At 48.7% G+C, this 23248-nt stretch overlaps 1 protein-coding gene across 1 annotated transcript in view; it reads right to left on the bottom strand.

Moving 5' to 3' along the window:
- Positions 1-22789, bottom strand: part of B3GLCT (beta 3-glucosyltransferase) — a 114860-nt gene extending 92071 nt beyond the window's left edge. Inside the window, exons 1-3 of the mRNA XM_081214686.1 lie at positions 22580-22789; positions 8424-8473; positions 2804-2843 (exon numbers count right to left, since the gene is read on the bottom strand). Coding sequence (XP_081070812.1) covers positions 2804-2843; positions 8424-8473; positions 22580-22652 — 163 coding nt within the window. The 5' untranslated portion in view covers positions 22653-22789. The remainder of the gene's footprint in view (positions 1-2803; positions 2844-8423; positions 8474-22579) is intronic.
- Between the last annotated feature and the right edge of the window lie 459 nt (positions 22790-23248).

The following is a 23248-nucleotide window of genomic DNA, read 5'->3' as shown; positions in this document are numbered from 1 at the left end:
CTCCAAAATATATAAACAGCTCATGCAGCTCAATATTAAAAAAACTAATAACCCAATCCAAAAATGGGCAGAAGACTTAAATAGACATTTCTCCAAAGAAGACATACAGATGGCCAAGAAGCACATGAAAAGCTGCTCAACATCACTAATTATTAGAGAAATGCAGATCAAAACTACAATGACGTATCACCTCACACCTGTTAGAATGGGCATCATCAGAAAATCTACAAACAACAAATGCTGGAGAGGATGTGGAGAAAAGGGAACCCTCTTGCACTGTTGGTGGGAATGTAAATTGATACAGCCACTAATGGAGAACAGTATGGAGGTTCCTTAGAAAACTAAAAATAGTAGTACCATATAACCCAGCGATCCCACTACTGGACATATACCCTGAGAAAACCATAATTCAAAAAGACACATGCAGGCTTCCCTGGTGGTGCAGTGGTTGAGAGTCTGCCTGCCAATGCAGGGGACACAGGTTTGTGCCCCAGTCAGGGAGGATCCCGCATGCCGCGGAGCGGCTGGGCCCGTAAGCCATGGCCAGTGAGCCTGCACATCTGGAGCCTGTGCTCCGCAGCAGGAGTGGCCACAGCAGTGAGAGGCCCGCGTACTGAAAAAAAAAAAAAAAAAAAAAGACACATGCACCCCAATGTTCATTGCAGCACTATTTACAATAGCCAGGTCATGGAAGCAACCTAAATGCCCACCAACAGATGAATGGATAAAGATGTGGTACATATATACAATGGAATATTACTCAGCCATAAAAAGGAATGAAATTGAGTCATTTGTAGAGACGTGGATGGATCTAGAGACTGTCATACAGAGTGAAGTAAGTCCAAAAGAGAAAAACAAATATCGTATATTAACGCATATATGTGGAACCTAGAAAAATGGTACAGATGAACCGGTTTGCAGGGCAGAAATTGAGACACAGATGTAGAAAAGAAACGTATGGACACTAAGGGGGGAAAGCAGTGTGGGTGGGGGGGATGAATTGGTAGATTGGGATTGACATATATACACTAATATGTATAAAATGGATAACTAATAAGAACCTGCTGTACAAAAAAATAAATAAAATACAATTCAAAAATTCACAAAAAGAAAAAGCAATCGAAGGTTCTCTAATTCTCCCGTTTCTGAGTATAAACCATGCACCAACCATTCCACTAAGTACTAATCTCTCCCAGTCAAAAATTATCTCATGCTGGTGTTTTTCCGATGTGAAATCAATGTGATGGTCTTCTGACAAAAGCTGCATAACAAGTGCCTGGGACTTCAGGCTGGGGGATGGGGACACACGGACACACACGGACGGACACACACACACACACACACAGGAAGAGCCACTCGAGTGATGTCGTACTTGGTGAGAACCATGGTCACCAGTGCATGTATTGATTAGGCAATGAGTCGAAAGAGGAAGAAAGACCACCCCATGCTTGGAGTCGGTCACCCAGCCCTGAGCACTGTGAGACCAGGATGCAGGCACTGATTCTGCTGGGATGGCTGCTTTAGTAGCCCCACCGCCACCCCGGTCCTGTAGACTGACGTTAAGACTGTAGCAAGTAAGCTCCCTGAGTCGTTTTTCAGATGAACTGATACCAAGTTCAGTATCACTGGATTTGCCATTTGCAACTTGGAGACTGTAGATTCACTTGCTCAGGCAGCTCCCCAGGTACGTTCAAGACCACATTCCAGATGAGGGCCATTGTTCATTTAAGAACCACTTACTACGAGGAGGCCCACCAGCTCCCACAAAATCAACACACAGCCAAATGACCAAATGCACAAGGGTTGGCCGCAGAGGTAAAATCTCTGAGGATTTTAAGTCTCCTCCCGTGAGGAGAGGCTCAGCCACACAGGGTGTTGTAATGCAGGGAAGGCGGAGCAATGAACCCCTGTGGCTCCTTCAACACGGCTGCTCTCAATCCCTGCCACCCGCAGGGGGGCCTCTCCTGCCTTCTAAACGCCTCAGAACCCAGACCCAGGCAAGGAGGGCCTAGGAAGGAAAGCGTCCCTTTCCCCCATCCAAAGGCCCACCTCCCAGGTCTCCATGGCCCACCCTGGGGTGGCTGACAATGATCAAGTTCACACCCTCTAGGAAGAGACCCAACACACAGAGGCGCGGCCCTGCCCTCCCATCCACACCCTGGGGCCCGCTGCCCACGGAGTCCGTATCCGAACTCATGGTCACACCCCTGAAGATGCTCACAATACATGGGGAGAAAGATGTGTGTAAAAGGGAGTGCAGATATGGGTGCTGATGGGCTGTGAGGCAAGTACAGTGTGTCTGCAAGGCAGCCAGGAGCAGCCTCGCCCCATGGTTTAACAGAAGACGCGGCTGCCAAGCTGACCCGAAGGGGACGGGCATGCTGCCTGCAGGTCAGCAGTGGCGACCCGGCTCCAAGCGGAGGGCACGTGAGCAAAGGCCACGGCTGACCCTTCATCCCGCGAAGTGTGCAACCCTAAGAACAGCCTCTGTCTCATTCGCCTCTGCATCCGCACAGTGGCCCCCCTGGCATGGGAATCTGTCCTTATTAGCAACTCAGTAAACTGTGGCCGAGGGAATTAAATCCAACGTATTAGCTGTTACTTCCAATATGTCTATCTGAAAAGTGTTCTCCCTGTGTCTTCATGAGGGTAAACGCCAGACTGAGCCAAAGACCGACTATTTGGACAACAATATTTATCCCATAAATAAAATCAGAAAGGAAAATTCACTTCACTGAAATATGATTTACAAGAAATACACCTGGATACATACTCTTAAGTTAAAAAATAAATCATTACTCACCTATGTCATTTTTCTCTGATATACCACTTTTCTCCAAATTCTGTATTTTAAATAAAAGAGAAAAAGATAAATCTCGTCACATAACAAAACTAGCAATACACCAAATAAATATGTATGGTACATATCAACATTTGGGGGTAGACACTGAAAATGAGAGCTTGGAAATGCTTCCCTAAAGAAAGAGACCAAAATTAAGGGTGAGGGGGGGAAGCAGCAACAACATATCAATACTTCTGCATCACAGCAGAAGATTCCTATGGGGCCGGTCCTCTCTTATGTGATCCTGAGCAAGTCACTGAATTGAGGTGAGGCTCTCTTCCCGAGTAAGACGGTTCATGATGCTCTGGGAGGGTTAATTTTAAAAACTTGTAAATGCTAAGCATTACAAACATATCAGAGATAGTACCGACTCTAGCTGTATGTTCCTCAGGTAAATGAGCTCTATTAATTATCATATTTAACATTTTGGGGGCTCAGACGTACCGCCGTCAAGAATGACACCACCAGGACTTCCCTGGTGGTCCAGTGGTTAAGAATCCTCCTTCCAATGCAGGGGACGTGGGTTCGATCCCTGGTCGGGGAACTAAGATCCCACATGCCACGGGGCAACTAAGCTTGCACACCTCAACTACTGAGCCCGTGTGCCACAACTAGAGAACCTCACGTGCCACAACGAAGATTCAGCGCAGCCAGAAAATAAATAAATAAATATTGTGCTTGCATGGTATATCTCAAAAAATAAAGAAAAAAGAATGACACCACCGTGTTCTCTCCTACCTGAGAAGCAGCCCTGAGGGCCTGAGTAGGACCGTGGAGGGGGTCAGCCTCGGGCTCATGAGATTTCATGAGCACAGAAGGGACGTCTCAGAGCTGCAGAGCTTCAGACGCAGAAATCTGGACGTGGGCACATGAGCACAGAAGTACCTGATCCTGATCATGAGTAAATCAGGGGAGGAGCTCTTCAAAGACTTCTCTGACAAAGCACAGGGTGTCAGCAGCTAAATCTGCCACTTTCATTGTCTTCTCTGGCAGAAGGAATTTTCTCCCTAACTGCCCCTTTCCATTTGCAACCGCTACATGCTATAATTATGACAAATGGATGGTGGCAAATACCCCTCCATTTTCTTCACAGACTCCAACAAGAAGTGCAATTGTGAGCCTTTATCAACAAAACTGGAACAGCTTAAAAGCCAAGATACTGCCACAGAGACGTGTCCTCTTAGGATGCAGGAGGGGCCATGACAGCAGATGGGGAGAGGGGGGAGGAACACAGGGGAGCAGCCACCTTCGGTAGCATTTTCTGAAATTATCTTTGTCTCAAGAACAGAAATACCACCGAGTCGAGAAGAACCTCAGAGTTACGTACTGATTTGCTGTACCTCGGGATCAAGTGACACTTTACCTAATCCTGATAAAACTCTTTTCACAAGAGCCACTAAAGAACACTGGGAAGCTCAAGCCACTCCCCTACAGGTGCTAAAGCAGAGCCAGGCTATCGTCCTACGTTAGCGCGTGTGGACCCACTGCCCCTCTGGCCAGGAGCATGGCCTGCGCTCGGGGAGGAAACCCTCGGCTTCCCCTTCGGCCAGGCTGCCTTCTTGCCAGGCCACAGCTTTGGCTGCCAGATGAGGATAATGGAAAATTGGAGATTTTAGATTTAAAAATAGCACCGGAATGGATGAAGAAAATGGGGTCCCTCCATACAACGGCCTTAGAAAGGAAGGGAATTCTGACACCTGCTACGATATGGATGAACCTCGAGGACATTATGCTAAGTGAAATAGGACAGTTATAAAAAGACAGAGACTATATGACTCCACTTACAGGAGGTACCTAGGACCACTGAATTCACAGAGATGGAAAGCAGGGTGGTGGGGGGCTGGGGGAGGGGGATGGAGAATTGTGGCTTACTGCGTGCAGAGGTTCAGTTTTGCAGGATGAAAAGAGTTCTGGAGACTGCTTGTGCAACAGTATGAATATACTTAACACTGCTGAACTGTACACTTAAAAATGGTTAAAATGGTAAATTTTATGTTATGTGTATTTTACCAGAATTTTTAAAAAATAGCACGGGAGATGATCCAATCCAACACTCCCCTTTTGCAAGTAAGGGAGGCTCAGAAAGATACAGGATTTGCCCAACGTCCAACAGCCATTCCAGCCACAGAACCAGGATTAAAGTCCAGGTCTCTGTCTTCTTTCCAGCGTTCCTTCCTTACACCCACTGATAGCGCATGCCCAGTCCTCCTCCAGAGGCGTTCTTCAGAAAATGTGTCATTAGATGGAAATATATTTTGAGAGTACACTAAGAGTAATACCTACAATAAAAGTCACCTTTATCCAGAAGTAGAACACAAAAAATATCCTGAACTCAGTGATTCCAGACTAAACAAGCTGGAACAGGAATTGGACTTTCTACCAGATGCCTTGGTAAAACCAAAGAAAATCAACCAAAATTCCACAGCTTTCTATTTGTTATTAAGCACTGCAGCTCCGACTGCCTGACACAATAGCCAGGACATGTAAACTGTAAAAATAAAATATCCGAGAAATACTTGAATTAGGTGAACTGAAACGGAACCAGAATGGTCTTCAGTAATTTCCCCTTTGAGAAAGAAAATTAGACTAGATGAACAAATTGACAGAACATTTAAAATTCTGTCTCCAGCTTCCCTCGTGAAAAGGCTTAGTTCTTCCTAAGAAGAAACACATGGTTTGTTTTATTATCTCTGCTGCCGCATGTTTCTGACACTGACTATCAATACCCATCCAAATGTGCTCACTGTCCAAGTTTTCTAAGTCAATGGAATTGCTACTCAGACAGGAAAGACATTTGCTGCCAGGGCATCTACCCCGCAGACAGCTCCTACCCTAGCCAGGAAAAGACAAATCCAAGTCACCCTTCCGTGCAGGTTTTATTTTTAAGGCACAACAGATTTCAACACTTGCAATCCATATATGCAATGCTTAGTTTATAAATCCTTCATTAAAGGAAGATAAAACAACCTCAAAGAATTTGTTATGAAATCTTTTAAGAAGAAAGAGACGTAAACTGGCATCTTCTACATGGTTGCAAACAATCACCAACCCCTAGATCTCGAATAAAATGAATGCGTCAGATGTGGTCATCATTACACTCAGGTGTAAGCTGGGCCCGTGCTCTAATTATGCCTCTAGCATGCACTAGTTCAGGGCTCGGTTTCAGTGAAATAGGAATCACAATTACAAGACCTACTTGCCAGGGTTGTTGTGAGGGTTTCGTTAGATGACGTCATGTCTGCCCAAAGCAAATGCTCAGTAATTATTAACTCCTACTCTTTTTATCATCCTCATCATCTGCTTCAAATGAAGTCAACAACCGCCATAAAAGAAATTTAACTGATAAACGCAGTAAGGTCTGTTGTTCCTCTGTTACTTTGATCTGTGTGGGTACCTCTTGAAAGGTTGCATAAGACATTTCTTGCTTCGATAGCAGGTCAACATTTAAACAGGGACTGGCACTGCTCTGTGTGGTGGACACACACACCCACTTCATCTTCAAAACAGCTTTTTGAGGGCAGTCCTGTGACCCCGTCTTACAGACAAGGAGGATGAGCACGGTGAGGTCTGGTGAGTCCCGCAGGGGTTCAGGGTTGTAGAAGGGCTGCGAACCACAGCAGTTTGGCTCCAGAGCCCGGCTCTAAGCCTACGTCCCACAGGGTCCAGGATCACAAGCCAGCACAGAATGTAAGGCCGGGCAAAACTGCCACTGGAAGACAGTTTGGTGGCTTGGCTGAGGTAGCAGCCTGAGCCCGAACCTGGGACGGCAGGCTCCATGGAAAGCTGGGGTGGGTCAGAATCTGACAGAGCCAGGGGCCAGGAGCCCAGGAGGGGAGCCTGGGCCAGAGGTCAAGCGCCGGGCAGGATGCCAGGGGACTGGCAGCCTCGGGATTCTGGTATGAAGCCACCAGATGCCAGCCAGTGAATGTGATCGGTCTGGGGAAGGACCCCAGCCCTGAGCAGGGCTGGCCTAGTTCTAGGGAACCAGAGCTCTTGAGCAAAGCGAGCAGTGCAGTGAGCAGGACGGAAGGCGGCCTTCTGGGCAGCAGTGTCAGACCCCGATCAGTTCTGCTAAGTGATAAACTAATGATAATCCCGGATTCATGCGGTTATTAGAAAGAGCCTTAACTCCTATCTCAGGTTCATCTACAGATGACCTTGGACAAATTGATTCTCCTCCATCTCCCAGCCTTGGGTATGGGCTACAGTAGACATTTTATCACTGCCGCTCCTCATGGGATTAATGGCTTTTCGGCTCGGCGGCCTAAGCACAGATGGGGTTAACGGCATTTTTCAAGGGCTTTGATACTTTTGCATGAAAGATGACACTAAGATATAGGACTCACCTTATCTCTATCTCTATTTATATATGTATTTAAGGCCAAATATATATATATTTCCTCCTTTGAAAAGATTAGTAAAAACCTCCATTTGAAAGAATGGGCTAAAATTTCTAAATTTATTACACAAAATTTTAATTCCCTATTAATAACCCTTAAATTCATTATAAATGAGCCTCATTATTGCCAAACACACACGTGACAATGCATGTGACAATGTAATACAAAATTGCAGTGTGAAAAATTCAAGGAGTCTGAAAATTTGGATTCCGACTTCACCTTTTAACAATCCTGTGACCTCGATCAAATCACTTCACTTCTCCAAGGGTAAATTTTCTCTGCTCTCCATGGGGATGCCTGCTTTGCTTAGCAATAACATGATGACTGAGAAAATCAAATTAAATGAAATGCCTGAAAATGCTTTATTAATCACAAAGAATCTTAAAACTGTAAGGAATTATTACTCGCATTTAGGGATCCCATGGTATAGTTAGAACAATCATACTCTGTTGGTAAAAGAAACATTCTATTTAAAAATGCTTTTATACTAAATTGCAAGGTAAAAAAAATAGTCAACTGAGCCTTAATTAATGTGACAAAAACAACTCATATTTTTAAAATATTCTCTTTCTCATATGCTAAACTGATCTAACGCAACCCCAAATGGTAAAATTTAGATGCAGTTCTTGAATGCGACCAATGATGGAAAAGGAGCAGCTCTGAGATTTGGAAGAGTGCCATCCCCTCTCCATGGGCCCCCACATCTTGGTTTCGGGTTCTGACTGTGCAAGGAGCCTGGCAGTCACCTTTGGGGTCTCTTGACCAGTCCCCAGGATGCCCTCTCAGACGGTGCCACCTTCAAGGTGAGGGATACTCAGGCTCTTGTGACCCTGACACAGCAGAATCCTTTCACAGGCTGGGAAAATTAAGGCCAAGGTTAAGTTGCAGTAAGACTGGAGAAAACTACGGTACCCAAGCAAGACTTCTAAAATGTCTAGCTTCATAACCAAGCACCTTTTTTCTTAAAATGAAATTTAAAACCAAGTGGATCTGCCTTAACTATAAAGGATTTTTTTTTTTTTTAAAGCAAGCCTATCTGTAAGTTGCTGCTGTGGGTTCAAAAATCTATGTTAACCAACATTTCATTAATTCATTGAAAGATGAAATCACTACAGTTCCTATTAAAGAAAATACAGACAAATCTCAGATAGGAGGAATAGATTTGACTTTACAATTAGTACCTTAGACTGTTTGACCTCCTTCTTCACATCTTTAGAAACCAAAGCAAAAGCTGGAAAAAAAGAGAAACATTTTTACATTAGAATCAGCAATAAGGATTCATTCTCATATTCAACAGTTTTACTTCAAATGGGGAAAAAAAATCATAGTTTAACATGATCAATTTTCCTCATTTTAAAAAGCACCTGCAATTGCTACAAACTAGGACCGCAGGCTGCCTTTCTCCAGACTTAAGATTATCCATCCGTGTGAAGGCACCATGCTCAGGTTACCAGCTAAGGAAATACTACATCAATGGAGTTAGGATCTGAGTATACCATTCGTGTCTGTAGCTATAAACCACAAGACAGATGCATATGGAATACAACTTCTTAGAAACCTGGATTCTGGTGCCCGCTGAAGCAAAGGGGAATTGCTGAGAATCGAGCAGGAAGAAGTACAAATTCCTACGCTCACATCCCTGCCAGAGCCTGGCGGGCCGCAGAGCTAAATCTGGGGCAAGCTTTCCGTCTCAGCGGTTTCGGGTCAGCAGCACGCTGCAGATACTGCTCCAGGCACGCAGGGGGAGCGTTACCAGAACCCTGCTGAAGCCATGGGGCCGGGGAGCGAGAGGAATTAGAATCCTTCCTCATTTAGAATGATTTATGTTTTGAGTCGGAGCGTGTAAATAGACAAAGATATCCCTAGAGACACATGCAGGCTCCACATTAAAAAAAATAATAATAGTAACCTGACAGTAACATGTGGAAAACAGAAAGCAAAATGATAAACCAAACAGTCAGGAAGGTTAACCAGACAGAGAATAATGCCTTAATTTTACAGTGCACTTCTCCTAAAAAGCTAAGAGCAAAGCATTTCGTAGAGTTTGCTTTCTCCAATTAGCATCCCCAGGAAAAAAACAAGCAATGCCATGGAGCAAGAAGGTACTGAAGGGCTGGCCAGGCAATTCCAAGGAGCAGTAATGCAGTGCAAGGACCATGGGGGTTGGGGGGTGGTCCCTGAGCAGCAGGAGGTCCTACTCAGAAGCAGGAGACAACGCCACCCATCCCAATACCTCTGACCCCTCCCACCCTCTCCCCAGACATCCACTACCTCAAATTCTCTCTCAACTAACATTTGCTCAAAGGAAATAATCTAAGACAGATTCACGCTAAGAAGCAAGTGACTAACGTGGTTTAATCCTTCCCACCTCCAGGATGACATTTCAGAAGGCAGGGTGAAATCCAAATGAACACAGGGAGATCAGCTCGGTGCTTTGTGACCACCTAGAGGAGTGGGATAGGGAGGGTGGGAGGGAGGGAGACGCAAGAGGGAAGAGATATGGGAGCATGTGTATAACTGATTCACTTTGTTATAAAGCAGAAACTAACACACCACTGTAAAGCAATCATACTCCAATAAAGATGTAAAAAAAATAGGTGGGTAAAATAGGAGGGTTGGCAAGTACAGCCAGGACACCCGTGTTCACCGTGCATACTAATAAAGGCCAGAATCTCCTAATTAAAAAAAAAACAAAAAAACAAATGAACCTCTCTGTGGGAACTGAGACTCCAGCAGGTGCCGTATGTGGCTCCCGAGCGTAAAGCCCACCAGTGCCCCCGCCCTTCCCCCTGCTTTATTCTCCTCCAGAGCACTTACCACCACTGACGTAATATATACTTATTTGTTTACTGCTTGTCTTATAGATTAGTTTAATGTAAGCCCCACGAAGGCAGGAATATGGGGTTTTCTTCCTTAGGAATGTGGTTTTATGTACTGTTTGCCCCCAAATCTAGAACACAGCCAGCACACAGAAGAAGGCCAATAAATATTTATCCACATGAGTGACTGAACGAATGAATGCAAGTCTTCCCAACCCGTCACTTGAGGGCTGTCTCCTCCTTACAGCGAACATGGCCAACCCAGCAGAACAAAGGAGCTTAGTGCCCCCATTTATGTTCACTAGGGTATGATCTGCTTTCTCACTTTTTACGCACACACGCACACACACACGCCTAAGGCAAATGCAGAGCCCAAATCATTCATTAAGTTCTAAGAAGAGAGGAGAGATTTAACCTCAAACACCATTTAAATTCTGCTTCTGGGTATTTAATATTTTGGTTTTGTTTATCTCTAAACTAGCATGCACATTTAAAACCCTCAAGAAGGTCTCAAAAATAGAATTACTATTATTATTTATTTATTTATGTATTTATTTTTGCGGTACGCGGGCCTCTCACTGTTGTGGCCTCTCCCGCTGCGGAGCACAGGCTCCGGACGCGCAGGCTCAGCGGCCATGGCTCACGGGCCCAGCCGCTCCACGGCATGTGGGATCTTCCCGGACCGGGGCACGAACCCGTGTCCCCTGCATCGCCAGGCGGACTCTCAACCACTGCGCCACCAGGGAAGCCCCAAAAATAGAATTATTAATAAACATAGTACAGGGAGGTTGCAACACATCAACACCACTCAGCATCACAGAATTCCAGAAGACAGAACACTGTAGCAACTTGCGGGATATAAAAACTGAGGTCAACTTAATGTAGGACCTGAGACTCAAAAATCCATCTTCCCCAAATCCATCGATGCCTTATTCCAAACGTGGACAGTCAAAGCTCTCTGGGTTAGAATTTCCTCTTTTATCAAGAAAAATAACCTTCCCAATTTAACAAGTTCAGTGACCCCTCAGCTAATAACCAGGGTTAGTCTTACCTCACTTTTTTGCCAAGCCAGGTAGCTGTGTGAAAAAGAAGAGTATGTCAACACAAAAGCCCCTGCCCTGCAGAACACAGACTCTGTACTGAAGAAAAACTGTCTTTAGTTGGTGTTGGTTCTAAATACTGCTAACACATAACCTTTCATAAATAAGCAACTAATATTAGTTGACAGTGTTACTGTTTAAAGTAGGAATTACAGAGAGGAAAGATGTTCCCCGGAAATCAGGTGAATTCCACAAATCCTCCCAGTCTCTATGCAATAAAGACACCATACTTTTATTCAGACAAGGCTGCACTGAGGGAAGGGTAAACTAGATCTTAGTTCTCTCCAAAAATACACCGGCCTAACGGTAAAATATGTTTCTAAAAAAAAGGAAACAAAACATATTTCTCCCTATCACTCTGCTGTGAAATTAAGAACTCCTTTTTCGCACGACAGAAATAAATTATACAATATTTAAAGCAATAACATAAGAAAGGCCATTACTTTCAGGCATAAGAGCAAATCATAATATGACAAGATAATCCCCATTAGATGAATATGAAAAAAAAATACTAGCTGGTTTTATCTTTGCATTTCCATAATCTAAATAAAACAAAAGAAATCATCAAGGAACCAAATGCATTTTGAAGGCACAGAATATGCTACACCATTAACAAACCCAAATTTAAAATAATGATTCACTTACAGAATTCCTACCAACAAAATGCCAGCTTTTGCAGTTCGTGGAAATGAAGGAGAAATGGTGCTGATAGAGGAGGAAAGTGAGAAAAATTAGCAAGTGAGGTAAGAAAAGACCTGTCACCTTCCACAACGCTAACAAGAGCACAGAGTAGGTATCTCACAGAGCGTTGGGGGGGGGGCGGGGGGGAGGGAGGCCCCCTGAGGCTCAGTGTTTGCTGTCTGGCTTCATAATTTCCAGGTTCAGTGGGGGGAAAAATATTCTTGAAAGCTTGGCCTTAATGCGCAGTTGGAGAAATATTCCAAGGTAAATCATGCTCTTCTTCTATGCCAAACTGCTGTTTAAAAGTAATTTTCCCTTTTTCTATTTCCAACATGAATTCCTGTGAGTCGCTACAGGGAACTATATTTGAAGTGCAAATCAGGGCAGGCAACAGAAATAAGACCTTTCTCAGGGTAACTTTAAATGATTCAAGCCAGCTAATGTGCCTTAGCACACCTATCCCGAGAGAGAAATCAAATTGTACAGCTAACCTGGGCCTAAGATTTATAGGCCAGCCTAGCCGTCGAGTACGAGAAAACGGGAGAGGAATTAATTGCAATGATTTAAGCAACACTAACGTACTGTCTTCTGTTCCTGGGAGGGAGGGAGGGAGGGAGCGAGCAGGACCAGCCCAGGCAGGAAGGCGACTGCGCCTCCTAACTGCTAACTGTTTGGTTCCCGTGCCGGACTTATCCTCCCAGGCTCTCCTGGTAACATTTATCAGAGAAACCAAATTAAACACCAAAAACCTAAAGCAGTAGGACGTTAAATGACCCCCTCAGAGGAGAGCTGCTGGGATGAAGTGAGACGAGGCGGAAAGTGTCCAGCGAGGGCTCAGCATAGACTAAAGGCTCAGGAGGTGCTGGCGGTAGCCCTGCTGGAAGAGGAAACAAACGATCAACCGCCGCCATGGGGACCACGGGGCCGGGTGGTCGTGGGTCCTCCACACAAGCCGGGAGGGAAGGATCTGAGCCGGGCTGGACAGGTTAGAGCTCACCACACCCCTGGGAGCCCACGGCTGGAGCCCCCCTGGCTCAGGGCTCCCCCTGGTCCGTTCTTCGCTGTGACCTACTTCACTGAACAGGTTTCAGCGGCACAGCCTCCCTAGGGCTTCCAGGTTTAATCGCGCAGCTCCTCTGAAGGGGCCTGAAGCTCCAGGATGCAAGGTCTGCAGCCAATTTACTTTGTTCCAGCTACCTGCTTTGAAGATCATCCCTGGCAGCAGAGGGAACAGAAACAAACGCGCTTGGTCCAGGAACTGGGCAGGACCTGCTTTCCCCATCCTCCTCTGACAAGTCCACTGTCTCCAGGGTTGTGGACATGTCGGGGGGAGGAGGGGGCACCCAACCACAGGATGGAGGGTGCATCACTACGCAGGGCTGAGCACAGAGGGCAGAACCAGCCGCTGGCGGCTGAGGATCCAGTGGTGGAGCCCACGTAACGGGCCCAGAACAGGGCCTGGCACACGCTGAGGCTCTGGGTGTGAGCAGCTACTGTCACTATCATCATTAATCTACGCTGTTTGTTCAACGGAAAATCAGAGAGTGGCTGCATGTGTTACGGGCCACGCGTCATGCCAGCAGCCGGGTGAAGATGAATAAGCAGCTCCCCAAGGAGCTGATGGTCTCACGTGACAGACGAGCCCCTCCACCAACGACCAAGTGCAGATGGGCACCCTCCGATGGCAGCTGTTCTAATGGCACCGCCAAGGGAGCCCCTGAAGAGGGAGGGCAAAGCACCAAGCAGGGCAGCAAGCTCAACACGGGGCTTGAGCAAGTAAACTCCAGACAGCAGAGACTTCCAGTACAGAGGAGGAGGCCTGGAAACAGGCTTCTGCACACAAAGCACATTAAACAGCCCAGTGTGCCCAGACCATGGACAGCCCAGGGGAGGGGAGTGACCCGGGCGTGGACAGCCGGGGGGAAGGGTGTGACTGGGGCCAGAGGTGAGGCTGGGGATGACAGGGCCACATGGGAAAGGGGTTAGTGCCAGGGAGTCTGGTTTTGTTCTGAGCGCCATTAAAAGCTTTGGGAGGCTTTTAAGGAGGGGAGTGCCATGTGGAAACGTGTGCCCTAGACAAGTTTCCAGAGGCAGCGTGTGGGGTGGGCCGTGGAGGGACAAAGAAAGACACACACGCATGCCAGCCGGGAGGGTAACGGAGCCGGGCAATGAGAGGTCAGGGACTGAATTAAGACGAGGCAGCGCCTGGGCAGAGCGGCGTGGGGAGCGAGAGTGGAGCTGGAGATACTGAAGAGGCAGGATCTCCAGGCCTTGAGACGGACCCTACAGGTGGATGAGGGCAGGGAGGAGCGGGCAGAGAGACGCGTGTAGGTGATTCCGGGTTTCAGATCCGAGGGGCGGGTAGATGGGGGTGCCCGTCGCACGCTGGAGTATAACGAGCGGTGAGCGGATTGTGGGAAAACTCAGTCTGGTTCCCAGTCTCCCGAGGTGCTGCCTGGCATTCAAGTGGACACACCCCACGGCAGCCTGGTCCCAAGGGGACTGCTCGGCGCACAGGCGTGAGGGGAGCCTCCACGCTCAGTGTGTCCACGCGCGAGGGAACTGAGGGCGCAAGGCTGGATGGGGAAGACAGGGGCAGGGGAGCCCCGATATCTCAGGGACAGAACTGCAAAGGAGACAGAAAGGCATGGCCAGGCAGAGAGGAGGAGGCAGATGTGTAAGGCGTTTTCAAGGTGTCCTCTGAAGGAGCCCTCTTGTGAGAGCGCCACAGAACGAGGGAAGACGCCGCATCTCGGGGGCCCCGCAGCACCCTGCGCACACATAGAGTCTAACTCCCACACAACGCACCACCCAACCCGCCGCTGAGCAGCTCCGCCACGAGGCCTCTGGGAGCTTCTGCCTCCCTCCCTGTACAGGGGGAATTTAAACCAGGGAGGTCTAAGGCAATGCTTGCACACGTCCAGGGCCGTGCCTGGCCTACGGGAAGAGCTGCAGCTGAGCCCTCTGCTCAGGTGCCAGGTACCAACAGCAAACTCAGGGAAAGAGATCTGCCGCTCTGGGGACAACGCCAGCACAATTCTGCCACCACAGCAGGTGGAGAGGTGGATGGCGTTTCGTGTCTGGAACCCCTTTGCGGTGTTCCATGGGTTCACGTGCAAAGGATGCAGCCAGTTGGGAGAAGTAACGAGAGGCGTGGCAGGGAGCACACAGGCCTGACACTGCTCCTCGGCCCAGCCCACGGCTGCCCGCAGTTGCGCCCGCTCCGTCTGAAACACGTCTCCCGTTTCCTCATAGAAGTCAGTGGGAAAGTGGAGCTTGGAATACAGATTTTTCCTCACTTGGAAACGATGTTTGCCAGGACCAATATATCCTATGTGCCAGGGGGTAAGCATATGCGCAGGAAGGACAGTAAATGGGAGGGAAAAAAAAGAAAAAGGAAATAACCATATATTTTAGGAAGGAAAAGATCTTTGGCTTCTTTGATTCATATCTCATTTAAACAGATGATATGAAAACCCATATGCCACTCAGGATCTGAAAAGAAGAAAATTCTAACTCAAGCAGAGTTTGGGGAGAGATTCATAAGCACGTTCCATAGGCGGAGTCGTGGGTGAGGGCAGAAGAATCCTGATCACACAGCCCATTCCAGAACACACAGAAGGGCTCGAGAGAGCAAACATACAAACACAAGGAAATGGGCACTCCGTACAGCTCCTTTACTCTGCTAGAGTATGCTCCGCAGTTAGCTGTCAGGCTCATTTATGCCTGACTTTTGGTATCTTAATTTTATAACATAAAAAGCCGGTCCCGGGCTTCCCTGGTGGCGCAGTGGTTGAGAGTCCGCCTGCCGATGCAGGGGACACGGGTTCGTGCCCCGGTCCGGGAGGATCCCACATGCCGCGGAGCGGCTGGGCCCATGAGCCATGGCCGCTGAGCCTGCGTGTCCGGAGCCTGTGCTCCGCAACAGGAGAGGCCACAGGGGTGAGAGGCCCGCGTACCGCCAAAAACAAACAAACAAACAAAAGTCAGTCCCAAAAAGCACCCCGTTGGTGCCACTGAATCTGTGGCATCCACAGCCTGAGATGGTCCAGCGCCTCTGGGAACTCACCTGTCTATTGTCCAAACATCTCTGCTCCAACAACGTACTGCTCCTGTTTTTGAGACTCATGCTCCACGCACTACAGTCCCTTCGGTAGCATCTATAAATCCGCCAAACGAGTCCGGAACCAGAGGAAGACTTCTTAGGTCGCGTTCTGGGGTTTCTAGTTCCCTTTCCAAAGAGACAGAACACCTGACTGCCGAGTATCAGGCCTCAGTTCCACACTTTGCTTTCTCCGTAACAGCTCCTTACTTCATCTTAAAGACAAAGCAACCAGCAATCACCTTTACTTTCTACAGACTTGCAGGAAACTCACCCAGTAACAGTTTACACCTGGGCCAGGGGGGCCTGAGAAGGGTTCTGCACCTGCCAGCACACACAACTCACCTGGCCCCTTATTAAAGATGCAGATCCATGGGGCCTCATTTTGGCTCTCTTGAATCAGAAAATTCTCGGGCTGGGACCCAGAAATCTGCATTTTAACAAAGAGAACCTTAACAAAGGGGACTCTTTAAGACCCTGAGGTGTTCTCGTATGTGCGGAAGTCTGACACACACTGGGATGGACAGGGAGATTGGCACTCAAGGGAACGGAACAAGGCTTTTCTCCCAACAGGCTTTGGCCATTTACCTTCCTTTACTTCCTTCATTCCATAAATGAAAAACAAGCTTCTGCATATCCACCCTCGAGGATCTGGAGAAGATAAATTCGGCGTGATGTGCAAAGGGCCTTGAGCTTCTTATGGGAAGCAATGATGTAAACCAAAACATATCACCTTTTCAGATCATGAAATATTCCTTTATGAGTGGAAGCAAGTCGCATCCCTCAGACAGACCAGCATTGCTATACTTGAGATGCATTCAAATCTTATTTGATGGTACTTTAACTCATGTGTTTTGTCTAAACCTACAGCTTTACATCATATCAGCTTTACAGATAGACTGTTTGCTTCCCCAACTTCTTCCAAATCTTCAGGGCACATACATTTTGAGTAAACGTTTAAATAAATTTATGTTGTCAATCAAGGCTCTCTTCTTTAAAAACGAAAAGTAACAAACAAAAAACTCAAATTTCCCCCAAATCTCTCTTGAGCTAACCTCTCCTGAGCTCCAGACCCACAGAACTAACTGCCCACCAGACGTGGTACCTAAGCATCTCACATGCACCCCCAAACTCAACTTGACCAAATGGAACTCATCATCCTCACCTCCTCTTAAAATTAAATTTTAGAAAACCATCTGGGTACTTAATGCCACAGAACTGTACACTTAAAAATGGTTCAAATGATTCATCTTATGTTGTATATATTTAACTACAACAAAAAATTTCTTTTGATTAAATCTGGTCCCTCTCCATCAGTGCCTGGATCAGTAAACAGAGGCACTCTCCACCTACAGCTCAGAGCAAGAACCTATGATATCCTTGACCCTCCTCTCAGCCCACTGGACCAGTCAACCACTGCGTCTCAGACTCTAAGTCAGCTCTCACGTGGCTTCCTCACTGGTCCCTCACGTCCACATGGGCCCCTCCCATCCCTGCTCCAACGAGCGTGAGCTTCTTAAAATGGAAGTCAAATCACTGTCACTCTCCTAAGACAACCCTGCAGTACCCCCTACCACTCTAAGGACAAAGTCCAGAACTCCTCCCCTAGCCTTCACAGCCCCGCATAAGCGGCCCAACTGACCGTCCGGCCCCTCCCCTCTCCAGTCCTGTCCTTCCTCCACCAGCTTCCTCCAGCACAGCTCTGCCCCTGCGGGCGTGCTCCCCTCCTTCCTCCCTCCCTCCAGGCACCTGATCTCTGCCTCCCCTTTGGGGCTGAGCTCTGATGCCCTTCCTTGAGAAACTCCAGAGTTCCCTGGTGGCCTAGTGGTTACGAGTCCGGGCTTTCAATGTTGGGCCCTCTGGGTTCCATCCCTGGTCCGGGATCTCAGTTCCCACAAGCCGCACGATGTGGCAAAAAAAAAAGAAAACAGGAAACTCCAAGGTTTCTCAGCCCGGCACTATTGACGATTTGACCAGATAATCGACTCTTTTGGGGTGGGAGCTGTCCCGTGCACTGCAGGCCACTCAGCAGCACTCCTGCCAAACCAGCCCCTGGGACAGCCATCTACAAGCGCTCCCTGGGGGGTAAGAGGGCCCCCTGTTGGGAACCACTGCTCCAGACTCCAGGTAAAAAGCCACAACCGTCCCTGCAACACTTAGCACAGAGCCCTGGACGCCATCACCGCAGCACCGGGCAGGCTGCAATTCTGCTCCTGATGCAGTTCGTGTTCTATGTCCCCTCCAAGACTGCGAGCTCCACAAGGGTAGGGAGAGACTAGATCGGTCTCCTTCCTGCCCTATCAACCCCAGGGCCTGAGACATAATAGACAGGACTCGACACTTTTGGAATAGATGAAGAAACTGTGAGTACAGCTCTTCCTTGTAATACTAGTTTAGTTATTAACACGTTCTAGTAGCTCAGATCAGCACCTACACTGAATCTGTTTTCTTTGGGAGGAGCTTAGTGATCAGACGGTTGAAATGTGACATTAAGAGAGACTCTCAATCAATAAACCCCTGACACCCACCATCATTTTTCCTTTATATTTGGAAGGATGGAATTAGCACTCCTGTATATTGTTCTTCAGCAAGAATCTGCTCAACGCCACGATGGGCTACCTGTAATGCTACAGGGAAGCAAAACGTGTAACATTTGCAAATCAGGCTTGCTTTATCATGTTTCTAATGAAAAGCAAAAAACCTGGCCCTTAATGGTTCCAATGAGATCAGTAATTACCACTTGCTCAAGTACTGGGCGCACAGTGTTTTCCTCAGAAGAAGTTAACAAGAGGGTCTGGACATCTCCTCTCCTCCCCCACCCCCATGTGAAACAGTTACTCTTCCTCCCTCCCCTTCCACCCCCCACCCAGCCTGACTATTGGTCACAGGCCAACTCCCTTGGGTCAAGTCCATGAGCAAGCAGGCCATGCCAGCTTGGGGGGTCCTGGACCACCTGGACAACAGAGAATCCATCCAGACGGTTAAAACCTGTGCCAGTAATATCTGAGTACTGCTGAGGAAATAAACGGAGGGCTTAAAAATCCAAAAAAAACACCCACAAACCAACCTGGAGGCAGGTGTGACCCTTGGGGTCCTAAAATGTCTGGCTTACTGCGATGAAAAGAATCTGAGCAAGACCTAGCTCAGAATGAAAAATCATCCCTAACTTTGGCAGGTGCTAAGAAATATAATCCTGACTCAGAGTAGAAACAGGGATACAAAAGATAAACGTTAACATCTATTATTTTACCACTGGTTCAAATAAGCTTCTTCACAGATGTATCAATTAGAATCAGGTTTGGCTGCATGTAATAAATCCCCCCACCAACAGCAATTGAGGCTTAAACAAGGCAGATTTTTTTCTTTAATGCAATACAAGTGTGGAAATAGGCAACGCTGGCCTAGCACAGTGCTCCACAGCCACCTTGCACCCAGGTGGTGCCATCCTTTCTGCTCTACCATCCTTACTACTGGCTTCTGTCTTCAAGGTCACCTCGTGGTCACAAGATGGCCCCTGTAGCTCCAGCCATTAGGTTCACATAATAGGCCATGGGAAGGAGGAGGAAACAATGGCAGAGGACCTGCACCTCAGCTGTGTCAGCCACCTTTAATAAGCTGTACCAAGAGACGCACCCAAAGAGCTCTACAGATAGCTCACTGGCTACCGCTGTTTGCAAGGGCCAATGAAAAATGTTGTCCACTAGACACACTGCCACCACCACCACCCCCACTACCACTCCGACACCCTTCCCCTTACCCCTGTATTATTAGTTTGCTAGGGCTGCCATAACAGAAACCACAGGGGGCTTAAACAACAGAAATTTATTTCTCACAGTTCTAGAGGCCAGAAATCCAAGATCAAGGTGCCAGCAGGGTTGGTTTCTGCTGAGACCTCTCTCCTTGGCTTTTAGATGGATGTCTTCTCACTGTGTCCTCATACAGCCTTTTTTCTCTGAGCCTGTCTGGCATCTCTTCCTCTTCTTATAAGGACACCAGTCCTATTGGATTAGGGCCCTACCCTTATGGCCTCTTTTAACCTTAATTACCTCCTTAAAGGCGCCTCTCCAAATACAGTCATATTGGGGATCAAGGCTTCAACATAGGCATTTGAAGGACACAACTCAGTCCGTAACAGTGCTGATTATCTAAGAGGTTTTTCATCCAGGAAAAGAAGGAACTAAGGGTTTTGGAGTAGCAGATAGCAGACTCTGCTACAACAGAGTCAGTTAAAACTGTAAGAGATGGCAAAGTTCTAGTATTTTACCTACTCTATGCCTCCTGTTTTATATGAGAAAACTGAGACTCAAGGCAATGAGAAGCCACACAGTGGCTGACCTAGAAGCATGAATAAATCTTCTGAGTCTAGTACTAGCTTTGGACTTCAGAACTGAAGTTGCAGTGGATTTTGTCCATATAACCGTATGGGTTTAAAGTAAAAGTTCTATATTGACTTTTCTCTAAAAGCTCAAATGAATATACTACAATTTGTGGGAAAACTAAACTATATACAGTCAGCCCCCACCCTGCCCTTATAAGGGAATATTTAAGGTACCTTTACTCTGTCTGGATTGTTCACATGCCTTGGAACTCCTATCATGTTCTCTATTTCAGCAAGAGTCCAAGAACCCTGATTTCAAGATATACAAAGACTGGGTACCACAGCTTTTTATTTCTTGGTGCCCCTCCACTACATCAAAGCAGAGCTCAATAAAAGGAACTTAAGATTTACTTCAGACCTGGAAGAATACAGTTTCCTCTCTGTACCAACCCATGAAAGCTAGTTCACAAAGCCAAATGTCTCCCGGGGAACTCTTAATAGGTTTTATGTTTTACTTATTGTGCTTATCTGACATCTTCACAAGGCTAATAGACATCTCTAAAAATACGTGGACATTTTAGTTCATTCTTTACGTCCTTTAACGTATTACCAAGTGTGGAAAGTGCAGATACTCCCTTACACCAAGTGTGGACAATGCAGATATTCCCTTACGTGCAGTGAAAAATAGATACACATAGCAACACAAGTGTGCACTTCAGCCTGTATAGTGAATATATTATATACATATATTATATCCCCAGTACATCTTACAAAGTGCAGGGCTATAAATAGAATGCCAGTTTCAGTTACCACCCACCCCATTTGGTGAGTTGCAAAACGTCTAGGCAGCAGGCCAACTGATGCAGCCAGGAGTCCCCTAGCCCCGTCCCACCCCTCCAGCCTCCCCTTCTCCCAGGGCTGCCCGCCGCCCTCCCAAGCAATGCACTCTTTCTTCCACTAAAGCAGATCCCCGCCAAGTTCAGTTGCTCCCCACCATCAGTTATAGCCTTCTCCGCCCAAGGTGCCCAAACATTTTTAATTACATTGTTACTTACTAATTACATTGTTACTTACTAATCACGCATGTGAACAATTACCAATTAGTCTCACTCGATTTTCCCACACTTACTGAGTTCCTATAGACATGCCAGGGGTACACAGATTAAGGTCCTTATTCGGAGAATTTACGTCCAAATCAAAACAGCTGTCCGGTGGGCTACCAAAACCGCAGTGTACAATGACGCTATGTCTTTTCCTAAATTGCACCAGTCTGCCATGTCTAAAAATCTGCAACTACTGCCTTTTAACAGGCTGGAAACACAAAAGTCTGGGATAGAAGACAACAACCCTGAGAACACTGAAAAGGAGTCATTTTTCCTCCAAGCTTGAACACATCTCATCATGAAAGTCAATTGCAATGATTTTTTAAAAAAAACTTTCATCACATTATTTTATGATAAGGGGGGGGGGAGCACGCTCTTGTGAGGAGCATGGAAGAAAAAAGGGAAGGGGCGTTACAGCAGCAGCAGACAAGCACTGTTTGCAGAAGTGTTCTCTAATTTTTCCCCATGAAGACGCAAGATTCGGGAAGGCTTCCCCACGGCCTCCCCAGAGGCACGACCGATACACGGAGGCCCAGCCGGACACCCGGTCCTCCCTTCCTGGTCAAGGAATCCGTAGAAGGGGCTGGTGCCCAGTGGGCATCCCAGCCTAGGGGGCCAGGGCTGGTCCGCGAGACCGCTCAGGAAGCCCCGGGGGCACCGCCGGTCGCCCTCGCGGGCCGGCCGGGCGGGGCGGAGCGGAGCGCGCGGGGGCCCGGGCCACGGAGCTCGCCCGCCTCCAGCCTCTGCCGCCAGCGCCGGGCGCGCGGGGGGCCGACGGGGAGTCGGGGGGGCCGGTGGGGCGCGGGCTGAAGGCAAGGGGGCGGGCCCGCGGCCGCCGCTTCCCTCTATCCAAAGTTTCTCGCAGTTGCGTTCACTCCGCGCTTCCTGTGGGGGTGGGCGCCGCGCCCTCGCGGGCCGGCCGGCCGCCGGCTCGCAGCGGAAGGAAGCGGGAAGACGCAAGTCGGGCGGCGGCGGCGGGACCCCGCGAGCCGAAAGGGGCCGGGAAGGGGCGCCCCGGGGTCCCAGGGTCCGGAGGAGCCGAGTCCGGCCGGGGCGCCGCGAGCGGGCGCTGCCGTGGGCGCGGCGGGGCGCGGGCGCCCGCGGGGCAGGGCTGGGCCGCCCGGCGTCTCCCTCGGCGCGGACGCGGGGCGCGGGCGGCTGCTCCCGGGGAGCCTGCCCCTCTCCCGTGCGCGCCCGGGCCGCCCGTTACTTACCCAGGGAGCAGGTGAGCAGCGAGAGCAGTGCCGGGAGCGCCAGGCGGCGGCCGCGGCGGGCAGGCGGCCGCATCCCGGCGGCGGGGCTGCGCGCCCTGTCCGGACGCGGGGACGCGAGACGCGCGGGGAACGGAGCTGCGCCGCTGCCGCCGCCGCCGCCGCCGCCCCTGCCGCCGCGGCTGACCCTCCTCCGCCGGCTCCCCTCTTCCCTCCCCCAGCTCCGCGCCGGCTCCGGACGCGCCCTCTGGCGGCCGGTATCGGGAGCGCCCGCCTGGCTCGCGGCCGGGGCTGGGGTCCGCGGCCGCGGTGCGGGTAGAGGTGGCCGCTCCTCCGCGGGGACAGCGCCCTCCTTCCAGGCATCTGACCTCTGCTCCCTGCGGTCTCCACCCCTCCTTTTCCTCCCTCTCCCTCACCTAGGCCCCATCCTTTGCCTTCGTGCTCTCCCACCTTACTCCATCACCTCCCTTTCCTTGGTCTCCAGTAAATCTCTAGTGCCCCTTCTCATCCCCACAGTGAAGCGGCGGGGGGGGGGGGGGGGCGGCAGAGGAGGGGAAGGAGAATCACTTTTCTTCCCTGCTAATGTACCATCTGCTATATTAAAAAAATCAATAATTCAACTCAACATCGTTGGCACCAATGTTCTACTTTGATGAAGGTGCTTTTGATCAG

The sequence above is a fragment of the Mesoplodon bidens genome (assembly GCF_964165515.1).
Source record: "Mesoplodon bidens genome assembly, chromosome: 17".
Lineage (NCBI taxonomy): Eukaryota > Metazoa > Chordata > Mammalia > Artiodactyla > Ziphiidae > Mesoplodon > Mesoplodon bidens.
The sequence above is the reverse complement of the archived record's forward strand: the minus strand, read 5'-3'. Positions and strand labels throughout refer to the sequence as shown.